General features: G+C 35.8%; 4 protein-coding genes across 4 annotated transcripts; 3 read left to right on the forward strand and 1 right to left on the reverse strand.

Annotated features, from left to right (window-relative positions):
* The first annotated feature begins 1,059 nt into the window (after positions 1 to 1,059).
* Positions 1,060 to 11,427, forward strand: LOC141644138 (anaphase-promoting complex subunit 2). The gene is made up of 16 exons (XM_074453606.1): positions 1,060 to 1,567; positions 1,659 to 1,733; positions 2,421 to 2,649; positions 2,806 to 3,089; positions 3,375 to 3,446; positions 4,324 to 4,568; positions 5,033 to 5,449; positions 6,622 to 6,820; positions 6,951 to 7,065; positions 7,156 to 7,238; positions 8,276 to 8,395; positions 8,507 to 8,595; positions 8,681 to 8,762; positions 9,544 to 9,726; positions 10,511 to 10,579; positions 10,682 to 11,427. The coding sequence occupies exons 1-16, from the start codon at positions 1,349 to 1,351 to the stop codon at positions 10,802 to 10,804; spliced, it is 2,604 nt and encodes an 867-aa protein (XP_074309707.1). The 5' UTR covers positions 1,060 to 1,348; the 3' UTR covers positions 10,805 to 11,427.
* Positions 11,428 to 12,412: 985 nt separating this feature from the next.
* LOC141644139 (methyltransferase FGSG_00040) lies at positions 12,413 to 14,304 on the forward strand. The gene has a single exon (XM_074453607.1). It carries the CDS (start codon positions 12,522 to 12,524, stop codon positions 14,136 to 14,138), a length of 1,617 nt encoding a protein of 538 aa, XP_074309708.1. The 5' UTR covers positions 12,413 to 12,521; the 3' UTR covers positions 14,139 to 14,304.
* Positions 14,305 to 14,914: 610 nt separating this feature from the next.
* On the forward strand, positions 14,915 to 16,791 carry LOC141644141 (photosynthetic NDH subunit of lumenal location 2, chloroplastic). The gene is made up of 2 exons (XM_074453610.1): positions 14,915 to 15,507; positions 16,471 to 16,791. Exons 1-2 carry the CDS (start codon positions 15,013 to 15,015, stop codon positions 16,567 to 16,569), a joined length of 594 nt encoding a protein of 197 aa, XP_074309711.1. The 5' UTR covers positions 14,915 to 15,012; the 3' UTR covers positions 16,570 to 16,791.
* Positions 16,769 to 17,753, reverse strand: LOC141644140 (casparian strip membrane protein 3-like). The gene is made up of 2 exons (XM_074453608.1): positions 17,463 to 17,753; positions 16,769 to 17,254 (listed from the first exon to the last, which is right to left on the reverse strand). Exons 1-2 carry the CDS (start codon positions 17,678 to 17,680, stop codon positions 16,915 to 16,917), a joined length of 558 nt encoding a protein of 185 aa, XP_074309709.1. The 5' UTR covers positions 17,681 to 17,753; the 3' UTR covers positions 16,769 to 16,914.
* Between the last annotated feature and the right edge of the window lie 593 nt (positions 17,754 to 18,346).

Consider the following 18,346-nt stretch of genomic DNA (forward strand, 5'->3'; position numbering starts at 1 on the left):
AACATCATTGTCATACTAGTAATTAAGTGAAACAACGAGTATAGAAAACCCGTCTTACACGAATTCATGTGTAAGGCGGTGTTAATACAAAATTTATGTTATTCACACTTTTAAATGCTTTCTATTTTTAATTTTAATTTTCGTCATCGATTTATTAGTCTTTCTAAAGTAGTAGGAAGTCCGAAAGTTTTTACTTTATGGGTTTGAAATACAGTAAACTTTAGGAATCAATTATTTACACAATCATACGAGAGAAGAGATGGTCTTGAAAATTTTCAATTACATAGGTATTTTTTTCAATATTCATTTGTAAGGTTATTTTCAATACGAGAGAGTTGGGCTAGCATAAATCAAAGTCGACTTATACGGTTGTACCCTTCATGGGTGGTGGAGTGGGGTAATACGAGTTTTTCGTTGTGGGTACAAGAGTCTATATTGATATACACCCACCTGCCCCAATGACACCCCTAAATAATTAAATATGCATAAAATCTCACTTTAGACGGATACTATCCGTCTAAAGTTGTAGATATATCAAATGTCTACTTTCATAATAAGTAAACAACGCTACATTTGTAAACGGATATAACCGTCTACAATGAGACTAATTGCTAAATATGTTCCCATTTCCAAATACAACCAACTTTTTTTCAGTCCTATAATCGTAACCAGTAAATGAATTATACATCTGATGTAGTACATCAGATAGTGTAGTTTTTGAGCATTCACATAAAGTTTTTGAGTTTTAATTTTAAGATTTTGACTTTTATTATAAAGTTTTTGAGTTTATTTCCTTAAACATTAATCTCAAAAAGTTACATTATAACTCAAAAAAAATTACATATAAACTCAGAAAATTTTGATTTTTGAAGTCATAAAACTAAAATGTAATTTATAAACTCTATAGAACTCAGAAAAAATATACAAAAACTCAAAAATTCATTAAGTGTGATGTAGTACAGACAATCTTTTTTCTCAATCGTAACCCATTTTATGTTTAAAGCGGATATAACCGTTTTCAAGTCCTATCTAGATAGCCTCTCATGAACAGGACTACTTGGGTTGAACCATATACTTGTACTTGAAGTGGCGCCAAATCTTGAAAATAAACCTCCTCGCTCCCCCCCTTCTCCGGCTACTTTGCACTATCCTCTCTTCCGCCGCCGCCGGCACCGCTTCAATCCATCTCAAAACCCTAAAATTTCAACAATCAATCCCCAAATTACCTTACAATTCACCTCCTACACTTCATTCTACATACCTAAGAAATCTAGGGTTTCATACTACTACGATTTAATCAATTCAATTCAATTCAATTCAATTCAGATTCCTCGCAATCACGTTTAAAATGAGTTCAATTTCACTTCTAGTATGCAATTTAAGCGCTCTTGATTCTCTCTCGGCTAACTCCATTAATGAAATCTTAGAAAGCTGGAACAATTTCTGCTCAATCACAGAGAGTTTATTAGCTGGAAACGGCAATGTTTCGATTGGGAAGGAGGTGCATTCGCTTTGTAGTTACGGTCTTCGTTCTCTCGTTGAAGATCACTTCTTTCAATCCCTTGAGGTTGTGATCGTTCTCTCGTTTTCTCTCTTTTTGGTTATTAGAGTTAGTTTGTTGTGTTTTATTTATTGTGTTTTCTGTGATTGTGTTGCAGGTGTGTTTCGAGTCGAGAGGTGCTTCGAGATTCTGGCGACATTTTGATGGTTACAGTGATACCTCCATGGTAGTGGTGCGTGTACTTGTGCTTTTGTTTCTGTATTTGTAATTATTGTTTATTGTATGTTTACTTGTTTGTGTTAAACTCGAAAAGGAAGCAGCGTATACGAAGTATTTCGTTGACTGGATTCGACTTGGTATAATTTTTCTATTGTAATTCGGTAATTATTGCATGTAGACATTCTAAGCCTTCCAAAACTGCATCCAACAACGGATTTTAGTGTGGCTGGAAGGCGTGGCCTTTGTTGTCTTTCCGAGTTCATATACATTTCAGTGTATAGATTATTCTTTATCACTTGGTCCCCATTGGCTGACTAGTAGTGGATATTCAATTTTGGGATTAAGGATTCAATCACGGCCCCCTTACCTTTTGTTACATGATCCGCCACTCAACTTGGATTATTTATCAATTATACTGGACTGCGTGTGGTGTAAAGCGTCTTTATCCATGTCACGATACCCTTAAGGTGGAGGCGGTAGTGAATGAGTATTTTGGTTTGCTTAAGTTTCTGTCATGGCTTCATGGGAATAATTCATGAGCGATAATCAGATTGTCACAATGATCAATCCTTGAGTCGGGCCTGATGCAAATATACTAAATTAATTTTGAACTATTATATGCATTCAATGTGATCCCCTCTCCGTCATTAGAACTGTTACTGAAAGTGTTGGTCTAGATGCTTAATTTTTTGCATTGCAGAATAAAGAAAATGAAATAGGGCAAGTGCTGTGCAAAGCGCTAGAGGAGATATCACTGGAAAAGCAGTACCAAGAGAGAGCCCTGTCAATGCTTATTAGGAGTTTTCAATCCCACAAGAATAGAATGTCGGACAATAAAAACAGTTTAGATGAGAGACTTTATCTTTCTTCAAAATATCAGTTAATGGTGTCTTCCGTTCTCATGGCATCACTTCCTCATCTTTTTCCTGGTATGTGTTCCTTTGCATGTCGGAAACTTTTCTAAAAATGTTTGAAACATCGAGAAGAAAAAAAATGGAGGGAGTAGTGATCTTAATGCCATCTACCAACTATGCAACTATCGCCAGACCATTTTCTCTTAGTCTAATATATTGTCGTGTTCTTAGCAATCCTACACCAGTTTTTCAAGGGAAAGTTGGAAGAGCTAAGCACTTTTATAGATGGGGGCGTTCAAGGCAAGGAAGATCTGAATATGGACATAGATGAAAGATGCAAACCAACTTACGAAGCAGGTGAGATGGATATTGATGAACATTACCAGTTGAAGAAATTGTCAGAAAACAGTATGTTAGTCAAGAATATTGGAAAAGTTGTTCAAGACCTAAGAAGCCTTGGTTTTACATCTATGACCGAGGATGCATATGCTTCTGCTATCTTTTTACTACTGAAGGTATGCATGCCTTTGTCACTTGCATATGCTTCTGCTGCTTCTTGCTATTAAAGAGATGCATATGCTTCTGCTACCTCAGTTGCACATACATTTACGATAGCCACTGTTGCAAGCTTTTCTTTTTCTTTTACTTTATCCTTGTAGTTTGGTTAAATACTTATATTTTCAGAGCAACTCCTTGATTTGATTTTCACAGCATGCTGAAGTCATTTCTGATTTTTGCATGTTCAAGACTTCAGGTTTCGTCTGATGACAGCATGCTGATTGGTTTTGCTTCACTTTCAGGACAAAGTTGAAGAGTTAGCTGGCGATGATTACCGGAGTTCTGTTCTGGACTCCATTAAAGCATGGATTCAGGTTGCTCTTATTTTACAGCTGAAGTATTGTTGACTTCTGCATCTATAATTAGCTTAACTTCAGAAGGAATATTTATTTATTTGTAATTTGTAATGAACTTTATGCCGTTTATCAGCAATTATGTAGACATTTAGATGACTGAGCAAATTGTCGACTACTTGTCTTTGGCGGTTTAGATGATAGATTCATTTCAGATTGCCAGACGATAGCAAATCATTTTGGGATTAAGGCTCTGTTGTTGCTGTTGGTGCTGTTATTGTTGTAGAGTTTAGACCGTTAATTATGAGCAGCTAAGCATTCTATTTTCTATCATTTTTACGCAGTTTGTATGGGGTAGTAAAAATGAAAATGCTGGCGTACCCTGCTTGCAATGGGAGTCTCGTTGAGGCAATCTGATTATGATAATGAAAATATTATGTATTAGTTAAGCCTGATACCCTAATTTGTTGCATGGCAGAGCAATGATAGTATATGGAGAAAAATACCTCCGTATTTTATGAAAACTATGTGTCTACCCACCATATATATTTTTAACTTAATAAGATGGTGATTTGATAGTCCAGGTACATTTGTTTTGCTAAATTTTTCTTTCTATGAGTATCTCTCTTTCTCTGCCTCAAAGCTCATGATAGGTATTAAGTATGCAGTGGAATTCTTTTTGGCATTAGGCACTTGAGTTCAAATGATTTGTACCAATGGGGCATGTAAACACATATAGATATGATATCTGTGGTCTTATTAACATGTTGCCATATACTATGAAGTGTGAACTTTTTGAGACAAAGGAATAATAGCCATCTTGGTTCCGATAAAAATATTGACAGCTTCTCTTGGGAATGGTAGATTGTGTTTGATATTGACTATAATATTTCTTCAGGCTGTACCATTTCAGTTCTTGCAAGCGCTCCTCACTTATCTTGGCGACTCTATTTGCCCTGATAGTCCAGCGTCTGGTCTCAAGTCACCTTTGGCTTCACATCCATCGTCACTCTACCCTGGTCTTGACACTCCATCTGAAAGTCTCATCAGATGGAAGTTGCGGTTGGAGTATTTTGCTTATGAGACATTGCAAGATTTGAGGATAGCCAAACTATTTGATATCATAGTTGATTACCCCGATAGGTACATATTTTTATTTATTTCAACTAACTATTTCCGACGCGACATATCTGGTGTCTGCTGCTAATAGATTCTTTTTGAGGCTACATAATTCTTGATAGGTGACATATCTATTATTGGAAATTTGGATAGCGATGAAATCTAAGATTTTCTTTATGGATACAGTGACATGATTGTGCTACACATGTTTGGATAAACTAGATACTTTGTGGTGACGATAAAGGTTTATTGAATTTCCTGCTCTCAGTTGGAGTATTATAGTCGGTACAAGCTGGCCTGGCTAACAGAGTTTAGACCAACTAAAGAATTCCCTCTATTAGTGTTGACAACTTCATGTTTAGTACCACTGAGACACAGAAGTATAATCTTCACTGTCTTCTTTTCTATCCAAAATTATCAGTTAACAAATGAACTTTTATGTGATCTGCCATTGACTAAGGTTATGCTTTTTTCTTTTGATGTTGCAGTTCTCCAGCAATTGAAGACTTAAAACAATGTCTTGATTACACAGGGCAGCATTCGAAGTTGGTGGAATCTTTCATATCTGCTCTAAAGTACCGTTTGCTTACTGCTGGTGCCTCCACTAATGATATATTACATCAATATGTTTCAACCATAAAAGCGCTTAGGACAATTGACCCAACAGGCATATTCCTTGAAGCTGTTGGTGAGCCGATATGTGAATATTTGAAGGGAAGAAAGGACACTATCAAATGCATTGTGACCATGCTCACTGATGGGAGTGGTGGTGGTGGTGGCAATGCTGGGTCTGCTGGGGATAGTCTCCTTGAAGAACTAAATAGAGATGAAGAAAATCAAGATAACATTGATCTTGATGATGATTTTAATGTTGATGATAAGCAAGCATGGCTCAGTGCCCAACGGTATGTGTTTCTGCTGTTTGATCTTCATTTTATGTTTTTTTTTGCAGGTTGGTTACGTATAAAGAAAATAATTTGGTGGTTAGGCGTACAATTATGCATTTGAACCTATCCCATTTGACACTAAGGGATAACAACATTGGAAATTTTACGCATGTTAAAACAAAAATTGCTCTTTAAGGATTGAGATTTGAAACTGTAAATTCAACTGAAACTCTTCTGAGCAAGCATGTAACCCATTTGCTGGGGGGAAGTTTAAGAACTTGATTCTCCCATACTGATTGCTGTAAGTCATCAGCTAGGGACATAGAGTTTCACTCCCCTAACCAAGCTCATGTATGCAATAAAAACTCGATATAAAGGAAGAAAATACCAGTATTTTGATTTCAGTCTTTAGTAAATTGTGAGTGTGGCTATAATTTGCATACTTGCTTTCTAGCTAAGTACTCTTGCATGCATTACAGTAAGGGGTGGAGGAAAAGAATAAAAGCTGCTCCTTTTCAATGGTTGGTTGAAGAATGCCAGGCTGGTTATGATGCCAAACTTGAGACTTCTGATATCTTCATGCAAGTCTTGTTATGACTTGTGACCATGTTTGCTTTTTAATATTATATTTGGAAAGGTGTAGATTGTTGTTTTATACTTTTGAATTTTAGGGTGTGAGCTAACTTGTGAGATATTCTCCCTGGAAAGAGTGATATATTGGCTTCATAATTACGATGTTAACTTCTTCCATATTGGCTCAGAGGTCCTTCCAGTTTCCACTTTGGTTGTGTAATTACCTTTAGGTTTTCGTTGAGATCATAACTTCAATGAGAATTGAAGAAACGAATAATTATCAGCAAGCAATTAGCTTGATTAGTGCCATTTCCTTTGCTTGAGCTTTCATGCTCAAAAACATATATTCACATCATTTTAGAAAATTGGGTTCAGTTACAGATATGTGTAAGCAGAAATCATTGTCTGTTATTTTTGTTTAATAGAGCTAAAGTCTTGCCATTATTTGGTTTTGAAATATGATGGAATAAAGTATGATTGGCTCACTTAACTGTTAGCGCTTATGTTACGAAGTAGCCAGTCAATGCAATAGTGACACAATTTTCATTATGACTCATCTGCAAACGACCTCTCTGTGCTTTTCTATTGTCTTGTTATTAACATACCGTTTTTTCCAGCTGGGAGCCAGATCCTGTTGAGGCAGACTCTCAAGGCGGCAAAAGTAGGAGGAAGGTTGACTTACTTGGGATGATAGTTGGGATAATAGGGTCTAAGGATCAGTTGGTTAATGAATACCGTGTTGTGCTTGCTGAAAAACTTTTGAACAAATCTGATTATGATATTGATGCTGAGATACGTACATTAGAACTCCTGAAGGTAACTTTGTGATTTTTGCTTCTAAAGCTATGATGCATCACTGTGAATTGATTGTTGGCCGGTTTATCTAGCTTCAGTTTGCAACTTCTGCATGCCAGTGCTGATTTTTTTAAAATTGGACTTTTGTCAGATTCATTTTGGGGAGGGTAGCATGCAGAAGTGTGAGATTATGCTTAATGATTTGATAGATTCCAAAAGAAATAACAGCAATATTAAAGCAACTTTACCAAAGTCATCTGGCACAGGTGAGCCACAACTTTACATTTCTTCTGTCTGGTTTGTTGCTTTGAGAAAGATGCTCATCTAGAAGATTTATATGTTGCTATTTCTTGTAGGAGATGGAGCAGGAAATGTTGATCTTTCTCTGAAATCTCTAGATGCTACTATTATATCATCGAATTTCTGGCCTCCAATCCAGGTATGTCATATTGCCGCAAGTCCAAATGACCGATGGTATATCACAAATCTTTCATTGGGGTCATGTTCTGGTAAGTTCCCGCTTCATGTTCTATATTCTCATGATCATAATTGGGTGGCTGAGTGAGGTGGTTGGGAGTGATATATGAGTGGGGGTTGAGTTTAAGGAAAGGTTTTTCATGAAAACAAAACTTCATAGTCCAAACACTCTTTGAGTTTCTTCACTAAAAAAATCTTTCCATCAGCAACATTAATAGTCTATTAGCGCAGATGGACTTTTTAAGTTAATCGTGTGAACAGATGTACTGAAGTGGACAGCTGTTGTCAGATACTTAAGTGTATAATTGGTTCCTTATATGATTATATCGTTATTTTAGTATCCTGGTATCCAAATTTTCACATGTCATGTATGCAATAAAATGAAATGTAAAAGTTTTGTGCGATCTTAATTATGTAACCTGGAAAGTTACTGTATATTTAAAGCGTTAACTTGGGTCAAGTCCCTGAAATAAGAAGAAAAGACAACGTCAATCATGAACGAGTGGCCAAATTTAGTTAGCTGATTTGGGTGAGTTAGGGTGTTGAGCTTCTAAGAAGTAGACAAAGAAAGTTTATGGAAACTATGTTCTATGCCTCTATGGCCATTTGTTTGGCTCTCATCTTCTGCTTTAACAAGAATCTCCGCGTACCTGTCTGTACTTGAGACCTTATTGGCAAAGGAGTCACTTGCACAGAACTGAGTGGTCATTCTGATCACATGAGAAGTATTTTCTGTATAGTTCTCTCAATATTGTCACTTGCAGTCTCAAATTCTTTTACTAGTGTATGTCAGAATTTGTAGTAGTAGCGATACTGCTTGTTAAAGCTTGGGGAGGAGCTCAACAAATTGGGGGTATTTCCAGCTGCTGGAAACTTGAGAGAACATATTTCCTTTTCTTTTGATCTGCGTGTTTCCCTTCTTCACTTGTGAAATTTTTGGCGTGCTTAAAGCTTTCCCATCCACTCTTCTGCGTTTAACACAGTAATGCATTATGGCAGGATGAGCCTGTTAATGTACCTGGGATAGTAGACGAGCTTTTATCTGATTACGCAAAGAGATTTCATGAAATTAAAACACCTCGCAAGTTGGTATGGAAAAAAAATCTCGGAGTTGTCAAGGTTTGTCACTTTATCAGTTATTCAACATATTTTCTAAGCTATTCCATTTTTTTGTCCTCTTGTGTCTGCCTTCTTACACTAATAGTACATCTTTATTCTATTCTACTCCAGCTGGATTTGCAATTTGAAGATAGAGTAGTCCAATTTTCTGTGTCTCCACTGCTTGCAACGATAATTATGCAATTTCAGGATCAAACTCGGTATGCGTCAGAATTGTTTCATTAATTCACTGTGTGCTATTAACTCCTTGTGACTCCATAACAAATTCATGCTCATTTGTGTTAGTTGGACATCGAAAGATCTTGCAGCTGCTGTCGGTGTGCCGATTGATTTATTGAACAGAAGGATACAATTCTGGCTCACTAAGGTTAGATTGCTCATCCAAAGTATAAGGAGTACATCTAACTCGGTTACTTGTGTTCTCAGTTGAATGGTCCTTCGATGCAGTTCTCGACGCAATTTCCATCTTGGGTCATTCGGAAACAGCCTCTTTGTGTTGCTAACACAAGGGTAAGGCTGCGTACATCCGACCCCCCCTTACCCCGCAATTTGCGGGAGCCATTGAGGCACTGGGGTAATGTTGTTGTTGTTGTTGTTGTCTATTTCTTACAGCAATGTTCACTATTAAAATCCACACTTGGTGCCACTTAGAACCACGATATATAACATTAGTAATTTTGCCATTTTGGTACTTTGGAAGTTATGTAGCTTAATCTGCATGTCATTACAGTGCACAATTAACTGGAATGAATTCATATGCTCTTTGTTAAATTAAATTTTCCCAAGAGTTATTCAATCTCTCTTTGGAGTTGGTTAGGGTGGTGACATGTAATTTCGCTGCGTAATTGTACAATTAATATTTGCACCCTCTCCATGGCTTGTTGATGCGTCTTGTACACCATACATTTTGGTTTTGATGTATGGTAACTACTTATACAATGAGAATGCAGATTACACTCATCGTTGTTTGATTAGTCACGATTGTACTATGAAATGAAGGGGGTTTGCAATGGACCTCTATTGTGATATTCTTGCTGTTTTCATGTGTGTTACTATACACAAAACACAATAGATATTTTTACTCCTTTGTGTTTAATTTTATCAAGGTAGGCTTAGTCTATAAATCTAAATTTCCTTCTCTCTATCAGGGGATCCTATCAGAAAAAGTTGGTGAAGAGATTGGCAACCACATCTTCTCACTGGTAGAAGGGGCAGACTCCAGTGGGAGTGGTCTTGAAAGAAGTGATGAACTTCTCATGGGCGATGAAGATGGGAACACAACAGTGGCCTCTGTCGAGGATCAACTACGCAAAGAAATGACTGTTTATGAGGTATGTGATTAAGCCTTATAGGCTGTAGCCCATCCAGTGGCGGAGCCAGGATTCCCCATTAGGGAGGGCGAAAAATTTCAGAGGGGGCGAACGATAAATTTCATAAGGAAAATTTTCGAAAAATTTAACTAAAAACTTTGAATTTTTCAAAGGTCAGCGGGGGCGGGCGCCCCTGGTACCCCCCTCGCTCCACCACTGAGCCCATCCTTGTCATCTTGTTCCTAGTCCTAGTTAATAGATTTTTTCTTCTGGTACGGTCAATCCCTGCTATTCTGTGTGCCAGTGTGTGCTTGTTCTAATTTGAAGCTCTGGTTACACACTTAGCTAGTGACATGGCTATATATCCGTATTTGATGACTATTAAGAAACTCAGAGAGGGTGAAGGGATTCTTATACTCGACCTGCCTGACCTGTTTTATATGTCTAATTGTATAACTGCTGTTACATCACTTACATGCAAATGCATTCTCTGTTCTTCGTAATCAAAGAATTTAGTTGGAGATTACAGCAAACTCCGATGTAAGAATAAGGAAACTAGAGTGCGAAATCTAAGTAGCTATATACAGAGTATTAGACAGGTTACATGTGTTTTGGACGTCTTTGTTTCTGTATCATTTCTCAATTACATGATGTCAAGTGCTAGATGCACAAATACGTACAACAACAATGAAGAGAGCCTTAATCCCAAAATAATTAGGGCTTAAATCTTTGAAACGTTTGGTAAGGGATACTGGTTTTGCTTTGTCTTACTCTTAAGTTACCCAATTGCGTCAAATTGTTGCAGAAATTTATAATGGGGATGCTTACAAATTTCGGGAGCATGGCATTGGATCGGATACATAACACTTTAAAGGTGATTTCTTGTGGGAGCCTCAATCGAAACTATTTTATTTGCATATTCGTTAAGTCACACTAAGCTTCTTAGTCACACTAAACTAAATAACTTTTGGTGCAGATGTTCTGTATTGCTGATCCTGCATATGATAAGTCGCTTCAACAGCTACAAAGCTTCTTAAATGGCCTTGTTTCAGAAGAGAAGTTGGAACTAAGGGATGGAATGTATGTTCTGAAGAAATGACTAAAGAGTCCTTCTCATTTGTAGAGCTTCAACTGCATATGATGTGGGTGAGCTTATATACTGGTAATATAAGTAACTCCGTAACTTATATAAGTGGACCTTTGCAAGTTTCCATGATCAGGCTTGTCCTGAAAGGAACAAAGTTGTCGTTACTGAAGGTTGCACAAATATGTCTGAGAATCCGATGGGTCTGTTCCCTGGTGAATTGCAACTTTATGAAGCGTGGACGATTATTGAACAAGTAGATGACAGTGAGATCAAGGATACTCTTGTACTTGTATTCGTGTATCATCGCCACTTTCCCAGGACGAACATGAAGTGAGGGCAAGCTTCCAGAATCTGATTTTTCAATATTTATACGCAAATCATAGCAGTAAGGATTGTATATTAAGGACTGAAAGTCCTGTATAATGTGCAGTCGATTCATTAGTTCGAAGCCTGTAGCTTTTCTGTCTGATGCTAGGGTTGTTGACTTGTTGCTAGATCGGTCTGTTTGATTCGGTGGCTTTTATTGGGGCAAGAATGTACTGGCCAATTGGCCATGCACAGAAGTGGGAGGTTTGTTGTACTGTAATAGTGTAATCTTCTCAGGTAATTTACAACAAAATCTGTTTTTCTCCTTATATGCTTCCTACAATAAAATCCTGACCATCGGAAGAAATTGGAAAGAACAAGAAATAGAGAGGATCTGAATTCAATCTTTATAGCGTGTTGATAAGTGAAAAAGAACAAGATAGATAAGTGTGATTTATCAGCTTACGTTGGTTTGAGTTATAATGCTACCCACCTATTGTAGATGGGTAGATAAGTGTGATTTATGAACCAAGTAAAATCCTCTCAAGTAGTTGAGTGCACACATTGTTGCACCAGAGCGTAAAAAAAAAAAAACGAGTCAAGTACTATCTATATAGATCGATGAGACAAGTTTTTATCAGGCCGACGGATATAATTGTTAGTTTTTGTTTAGAATAAATTAAAAATTACTCGCTTTTAAAATCCAGTTTTTGAAAATTACTCCCTTGTATAATTTTATGAACTTATTTCGTTTGTGTCTTACCCAATTTATACTTTAAAACGTATAACAATGGAGGACAAGTTCAAAAACAAACGTAATAAGTCACCTAAATTGGAGTTTTGAATCAATTTTTGATAAAAGTGCATATTAAGGGAGTAATTTTGGGAAAAAACTATATAAGAGAGTAATTTTAGAAAACAGAATTTTAAATGAGAGTAATTTTTAATTTACTCTTTTATTTATGAAAAATTCCTACTAAATTGACGCACAAATATACAAGTTTCTAGCTTTCTCTTATTATATTGATGTAAATTTCCTTATACAATTTAATTCACTTCAAATTAATTTTAAACTACCCCTTTTAAAATCTCAAGAACACGAATCCCTGATTAGAAATATTTAAAATAGAGGTTAAATAACTTAAGACGGTATTAAACAAAGACAAGCTGCTCCCTTAGAATAACTTGTTCAAGACGATTATGGTAGTTAGGTAAAACAGGAAAAAGAATATAAACAAAAAAATGAATTCTATATTCAGGTAGCCGTTACCGAAACAGAGGGAAATTTTAAATAAAAAAAAAAAGAAACAAGATTCTCAATATTACCGTTACATTCACTTGCACTTTAAACACACCAAAAACCCCAATCACACACAAAAACAAGATCAAAGATAGCAAATTTACACAATTCACACTACAAAAAATGATAGAAATTGATCAAAAACAATCATTAAATCACATTGAAATCGAAGAAGAAGAAGCAACAATGCAACAACTCAGATCAAAAGCCACTGAATTTCTCTTAACAGAAAAATGGAATGAATCAATTCAAGCTTACACCCAATTCATCACCCTTTGCCACGAAAAAGAATCGAACCCGAACTCGAAATACCGTAAACCCCTTTGTTTAGCCCTCTCAAATCGAGCCGAAGCCCGACTCAGATTGAAGGAATATGATGAAGCATTGAAAGATTGTGAGGAAGCCCTTTTGATTGATTCATCACATTTCAAAACTTTGGTGTGTAAAGGTAATATCTTGGTTAATTTGAATAAATATTCTTTGGGTTTAGATTGTTTTAAGAATGCATTGTTAGTTTGTGATTCAAGTAATGGGAATTTGGATATGTTAAATGGGTTAATTGAGAAATGTAAGAAGCTTAATTACGTATCGAAAACCGGTAATTTTGATGTTTCTGATTGGATTACAAGTGGGTTTAATGGAAAATGTCCTGAACTTGGTGAATTTGTTGGGTGTGTTGAGATTAAAAGGTCTGAAATTAGTGGAAGAGGTTTATTTTCGACGAAAAATGTCGATGTTGGTAGTTTAATCTTGGTTACTAAATCAGTTGCTACTGAAAGATGCATTTTACCTAATAAAGGTAATTTCGGCGAAACTGCGCAGTTGATTATGTGGGAGAATTTTATTGCTAAGGTTAATGAATCCGCTACCAAATGTTTAAAAACCCGTCATTTAATTGGTTTATTATCGACTGGTGAAAATGAGGATGATCTTGAAATTCCGGAAATTAGTGAATTTAAAGCTGAAAGTCTTGGAGGAAAAGATATTGACAGTAAGAAGGTTGAAATGGAAAAGATATTGAGTGTATTGGATGTGAATTCGCTTGTTGAGGATGCGGTTTCAGCAAAGGTTTTAGGCAAAAACCGCGATTATTATGGTGTGGGATTGTGGTTGATTCCGAGTTTTATTAATCATTCATGTGTACCGAATGTGAGGAGGTTGCATATTGGTGATTATGTGATTGTTTTGGCTTCTAGGGAGGTTAAGGCAGGAGAAGAATTCACAGTTGGTTACTATGATGTTTTATCTCCATTGAATAAGCGAAAAGAGATGGCGAAATCATGGGGATTTCAGTGTAGGTGTAAGAGGTGTAAACATGAGGAGCAAATTCAGTGTAAACCAGAGTTCGGTGAGATTGAATTAGGGCTTGAAAAAGAAGTGGATGCCGGTTGTACTGTTTTTCGACTAGAGGAGTGTATGAGGAGGTGTTCTATAAGAGGTAAGGATAAAGGGTATTTGAGAGCATCATTTTGGAAAGCGATTTCAAAAGCGTATGAGTCAGAGAAGACGGTTAGGAGATGGGGGAGGAAGATACCAGCATTGGAGCCGATTGTTGAGAGTTTAGTTGACGCGGTTGGGAGTGATGAAAGGGTTGTGAAGGTGCTTGTTAGGAAAATGAAGAAATTTGGTGGCGGATTTGGCGAAATGGAGAGGGCAATTAAGTTGGGAAGAGGTGTTTATGGTAAGGTTATGAAGAAACAAGCTTTAAGGATTTTGTTAGAGTTTGGTGTCAATGAATAAACACAAAAACTTTTGAGAGACGGTTTCTCACTAGTTAATGTTGTTACTAGCTTAGTAGCATTATTTGCTTCTTTTTTTCTGTTTGTGTTCTTTGTAGAGGAAATGTAAGATCAATTCCATCAACTTTCTTTTCTGATAATAGACATTTCTGAAATTTCCGAGATTATTTGTGATTGCGTATGAAAAATGGCATTAGGAGATTATTGATATACAATCAAGAATAAATATGTGGTCTCTCAATCAAGACCGTCTCTCTGAAGTCTTAGTATTGGCTATAAAGCAACACAAAACTTCCATTGGGGGTATAGCTTATCATAAATAACATCATAGACGGACTCCATTTGGAGTATTGTACAAATTGAACAAGTGAATAAGGTTCGAACCAAAAAAACCTCACAAAAATTCCGGTTTTTCTGTCTTGTTTCTCAAATCGGACGATTCTATAAGAGAGTTATTTTATGCTCCAATCCTCCAAAGTCCACCCATACTAGAAAACATAAGGGCTTTCAGCATTGGGCTTCTCTACATAGCAGTCCAAGCCACAATTACATGGATAACAAATGCTACGTCCCCGAAACTGGAAGGCAAATTCTCATTTCAGACAGGTGGTATCCGTCTAAAATTAAGATCGATAAAATATTACATTATTACTAACTTTTTATCATTAACGGTCAATTTTTATTATAAAATGGTGATATTTTTCTCGTCTAAGTTAAAACCGTCTTAACTCTTAAGGCCTAACACACATGACACACATAATGTTGGAACCACAAATGACAAAACTTCTAACCAAGAGAACTCAACCAAACATTTTCTTATCCAAAACACACAAATACTACAACCAAAAAACCTCAACACATGTTATCCTAACACCATGACTACAATTCTAAATCCTACACTAACCTTACTCCAAACCAAAATCAAAACACCAAATTACACCCAAAACAATCCACACCATACTCAATCACCCCAACAATCATCCTCAATCGAAAAAACACGTACATTTCGACGTAAATTTCTACTATCAACATTACTAGGAGGGCTAGGCGTAAGTACTACTACTGGTTTGCCAGTTAAAGCGCAAGCCGAAGAAATAAAATGGGGCACCCGTTCGTTCTTATGGGAACATTTTTTTGAACCCGGGTTGTCACCGGAGGACGCGGTAGCTCGGATTAAGAATACTGCTGAAGGGTTACATAGTCTAAGACATATGGTTGATACTATGTCATGGAGGTATGTTATTTTTTATATTAGGCTTAAACAAGCTTATTTGAAGCAGGATATGAAGACTGCTATGGCTTTGGTACCCCAGGCTCGGATGAATGATTATGTTAGTGTCGCTAATGAATTAGTCGATAGCATGGGCGAGGTAATTTCTACATTCCATTTTTGTTAACAGGTTAATTATTAAGTAAGACGGTCTGATAATTATTATTTTAAAAACCAAATACTTGTCTAATGATCGAAATTATTAAATGAATTATCGAAATTATTGTTATATATGGAGTATTCTTAATCAAAAATTTTATATAAAATGTATCGAAAGAAGGTTAACGTAGTGACATGTTGATGTGAAATATAAGCATATATCGACTCATGTCTAATTTATTACGAAAATCTACATAGTATAAAAACTGAGTTTTTTTAAATCTTTCTAATTGGCCGAGAGATTTTAGTAAAACATGCATTTGTTTTGTTAGTGGTATGGCCCCAATTGAAAGAACAAATTAATTAATTTCAGTTCTTTTGTTTTGCACGTTTAGTTTTACAAATTTATATGTCTATTCACTAAGTTTTACAAAACATTATACCAAGGTTGCATTATTATATTAATAAAATTGTCATTTTAAATCTACTTTATGCACCTCGGCACTTTAAATTTTAAGAAATTACTTTACAATACCCAACAAAAAATCTACTTTTAATTTTGTACAAATATAAGTCAACAAATAAAATTAACTTGCAAAAGGAAAATCGATTTTTGAATAGAAATAATATAATGTGATTACAAATTATGTATAATATATATTTCACAATTTTGTGAGTAATTTTACTCTTCAATCATTCTAGAGTAATGTATTTTTTATATCTAGCTAACTAGCTTAGTGTATTTATGAACGTAAAGTTTACTCTTTTCACGTTTCTTAGTCAAATTCATTATTAAAAATACTCTTGTATTTTTTGCACGGATTAAAACTAGTTATTTTTATATCCCGTGAAAACACCGGTGTAAGTTAATATCGTTTGACTACCAGAGTTAAACAAGGACAATATAAATGAGATGATCGTCATGGTTTATTATATGAATGCTATGCTATTGTTTGCAATGCAGTTTGATTACTATGTTCGGACGCCAAAAGTATATGAATCATATGTATTCTACGAGAAGACGTTGAAATCAATCGACAATCTCGTAGCGTTCCTGGCTTAATGTTTTCAAGTCCAAAGACAGGGGACTCTGTTTCGATTCCGGCCTAATTGTCAGTCATCTTCTAAATCTTTGCTATGTATTATCAAAAATGTACAAATTTTAATAGAATTGTTTCGCTTTACGGTTGGATTTTTAAAACCGTCTTTTATAATTCTCGCAAATACAAGTATCGAAACAATGTACGAAAACGATCATATATATAGAAATACATTGTTGATTAAATCCATAGAAAATACACAATTTTCAGACTAAACAAGCCAAATTTTAAGGCCATAAGGTAAATATAAAATATATACTCACAAAACACAACTCAAACGCGTATAATTGAAATAAGTAGGCAATGCATCAACGACGAGAAATTGCAACGGCAGACATGAGAATGAGTAGAATGAACAAGACCATAGCAACAAAGGAGCCAATCAACGAGCCAGAAGTACGCTCACAGAAACTGTTAAACTGCTGGCAGATCGCGAACCAGTTGGCAGAAGTGTTTCCTTTGTGTGCCAAGTATACTATCGCCGCTGCTGCTGACGCTGCTGCTGTTAGCAGACCTAATGCCACCATATCGAGAATGACTAAGAAGATGCGAGTGCCTTTAGCCCCGCTTCTGATAATGTGGATTATAGAGAGTGCAAGGGACAGCACCAAGTAACCTGTTACTATTGCATTTGCTATCACAAAAAACCTGCAGGAATTTGAACAAATGAAATGTTAACTGAATAAAGCTGAACTGAACTGAACTGAACTGAATAACGTTGAAACTAATAATTGTTAGCTGAATAAAGTTGAGCTGAACTGAACTGAATAACGTTAGACTAATAATTGTTAACTGAATAAAGCTGAACTGAACTGAACTGAATAACGTGGAGTAAGAAAGTGAAGTGTAGTCGTACGTGAAAGTGGGAAGATCACTATACTCAGCTCGAAATCTGATGAATTGGGTGAAGAAAGGAAGTGTCTCATTAGTTGTTCCCATTGCTATGGCACTTGCTAAGGTTGATAAACCTGCAACAACCCTAAAGACAAGATCGAGTATGGCTAGACCTCGGTTTGCACTACGACTTCCAATGCTAGCCTTTGAGTGTTCACCAGCTTCAATTCCTCCCTTCATTTTGCTTTCTTTTGTTATCAACACTTAACTTGCTCTTGATGAAATAAATATAAGAGATTATTTTGTATTTGATGAATGAAATAAAATGTGATATGGTATATATACTAGGAGGTTAACAATAAACACAAACTATAAAGACAAGAAGGATTAGCTAAATGGGTTGGATAGAACAAAGTGGGATTGGTGTATTAGAGTCAACACAAATTCTTGTTTAAAACGAGAGTATCCGTCTTAAACTTAAAACAGGTTAAATTAATAGCATAAATAAGACAAAAGCAAAATGTCTAGATATTAGCAAAAAAAATTGTCAGATTTATGCAAATGGAATGCTATTTGCCCATTTTAATGTTGAGACAGATATATCCGTCTTAAAAGAGACTAACTGGTCCATCTAAAAAGAGACTAATTGGCCAGTCAAACTAATTGTATTTAATATGGTTAATTGTTAGTTACATAATCATGTACTCACTAAAGCATGAACAAATAATATTTTTAAGTGTTTTCATGGCTTTATAACTGCTCTGCAATTCAGAATGTTGATGATGATTAGTTGGTGTTTTTGTTAGTATGGAGTAGTTTAGGTATGATATGGTGTTTTTGGTGAGTTCTTAAAGTGTGTGATAGTTTAATGTCACATTGTCATATTAATTTTGGTGAGGACCATTT

Source organism: Silene latifolia, chromosome 2, assembly GCF_048544455.1.
Source record: "Silene latifolia isolate original U9 population chromosome 2, ASM4854445v1, whole genome shotgun sequence".
Classification (NCBI taxonomy): Eukaryota; Viridiplantae; Streptophyta; class Magnoliopsida; order Caryophyllales; family Caryophyllaceae; genus Silene; species Silene latifolia.

What these genes read in the sequence shown, in the direction of transcription:
- LOC141644141 (XM_074453610.1), top strand. Translation starts at nt 15,013, where the DNA reads ATGACTACAATTCTAAATCCTACACTAACCTTACTCCAAACCAAAATC. An exon ending in TAGTCGATAGCATGGGCGAG is followed by an intron (nt 15,508 to 16,470) that starts GTAATTTCTACA and finishes TTTGCAATGCAG; the next exon opens with TTTGATTACTATGTTCGGAC.
- LOC141644138 (XM_074453606.1), top strand. Translation starts at nt 1,349, where the DNA reads ATGAGTTCAATTTCACTTCTAGTATGCAATTTAAGCGCTCTTGATTCT. An exon ending in CCATTAAAGCATGGATTCAG is followed by an intron (nt 3,447 to 4,323) that starts GTTGCTCTTATT and finishes ATATTTCTTCAG; the next exon opens with GCTGTACCATTTCAGTTCTT. An exon ending in AAGAAATGACTGTTTATGAG is followed by an intron (nt 9,727 to 10,510) that starts GTATGTGATTAA and finishes AAATTGTTGCAG; the next exon opens with AAATTTATAATGGGGATGCT.
- LOC141644139 (XM_074453607.1), top strand. Translation starts at nt 12,522, where the DNA reads ATGATAGAAATTGATCAAAAACAATCATTAAATCACATTGAAATCGAA.
- LOC141644140 (XM_074453608.1), bottom strand. Translation starts at nt 17,680, where the DNA reads ATGAAGGGAGGAATTGAAGCTGGTGAACACTCAAAGGCTAGCATTGGA. An exon ending in AGTGATCTTCCCACTTTCAC is followed by an intron (nt 17,255 to 17,462) that starts GTACGACTACAC and finishes AAATTCCTGCAG; the next exon opens with GTTTTTTGTGATAGCAAATG.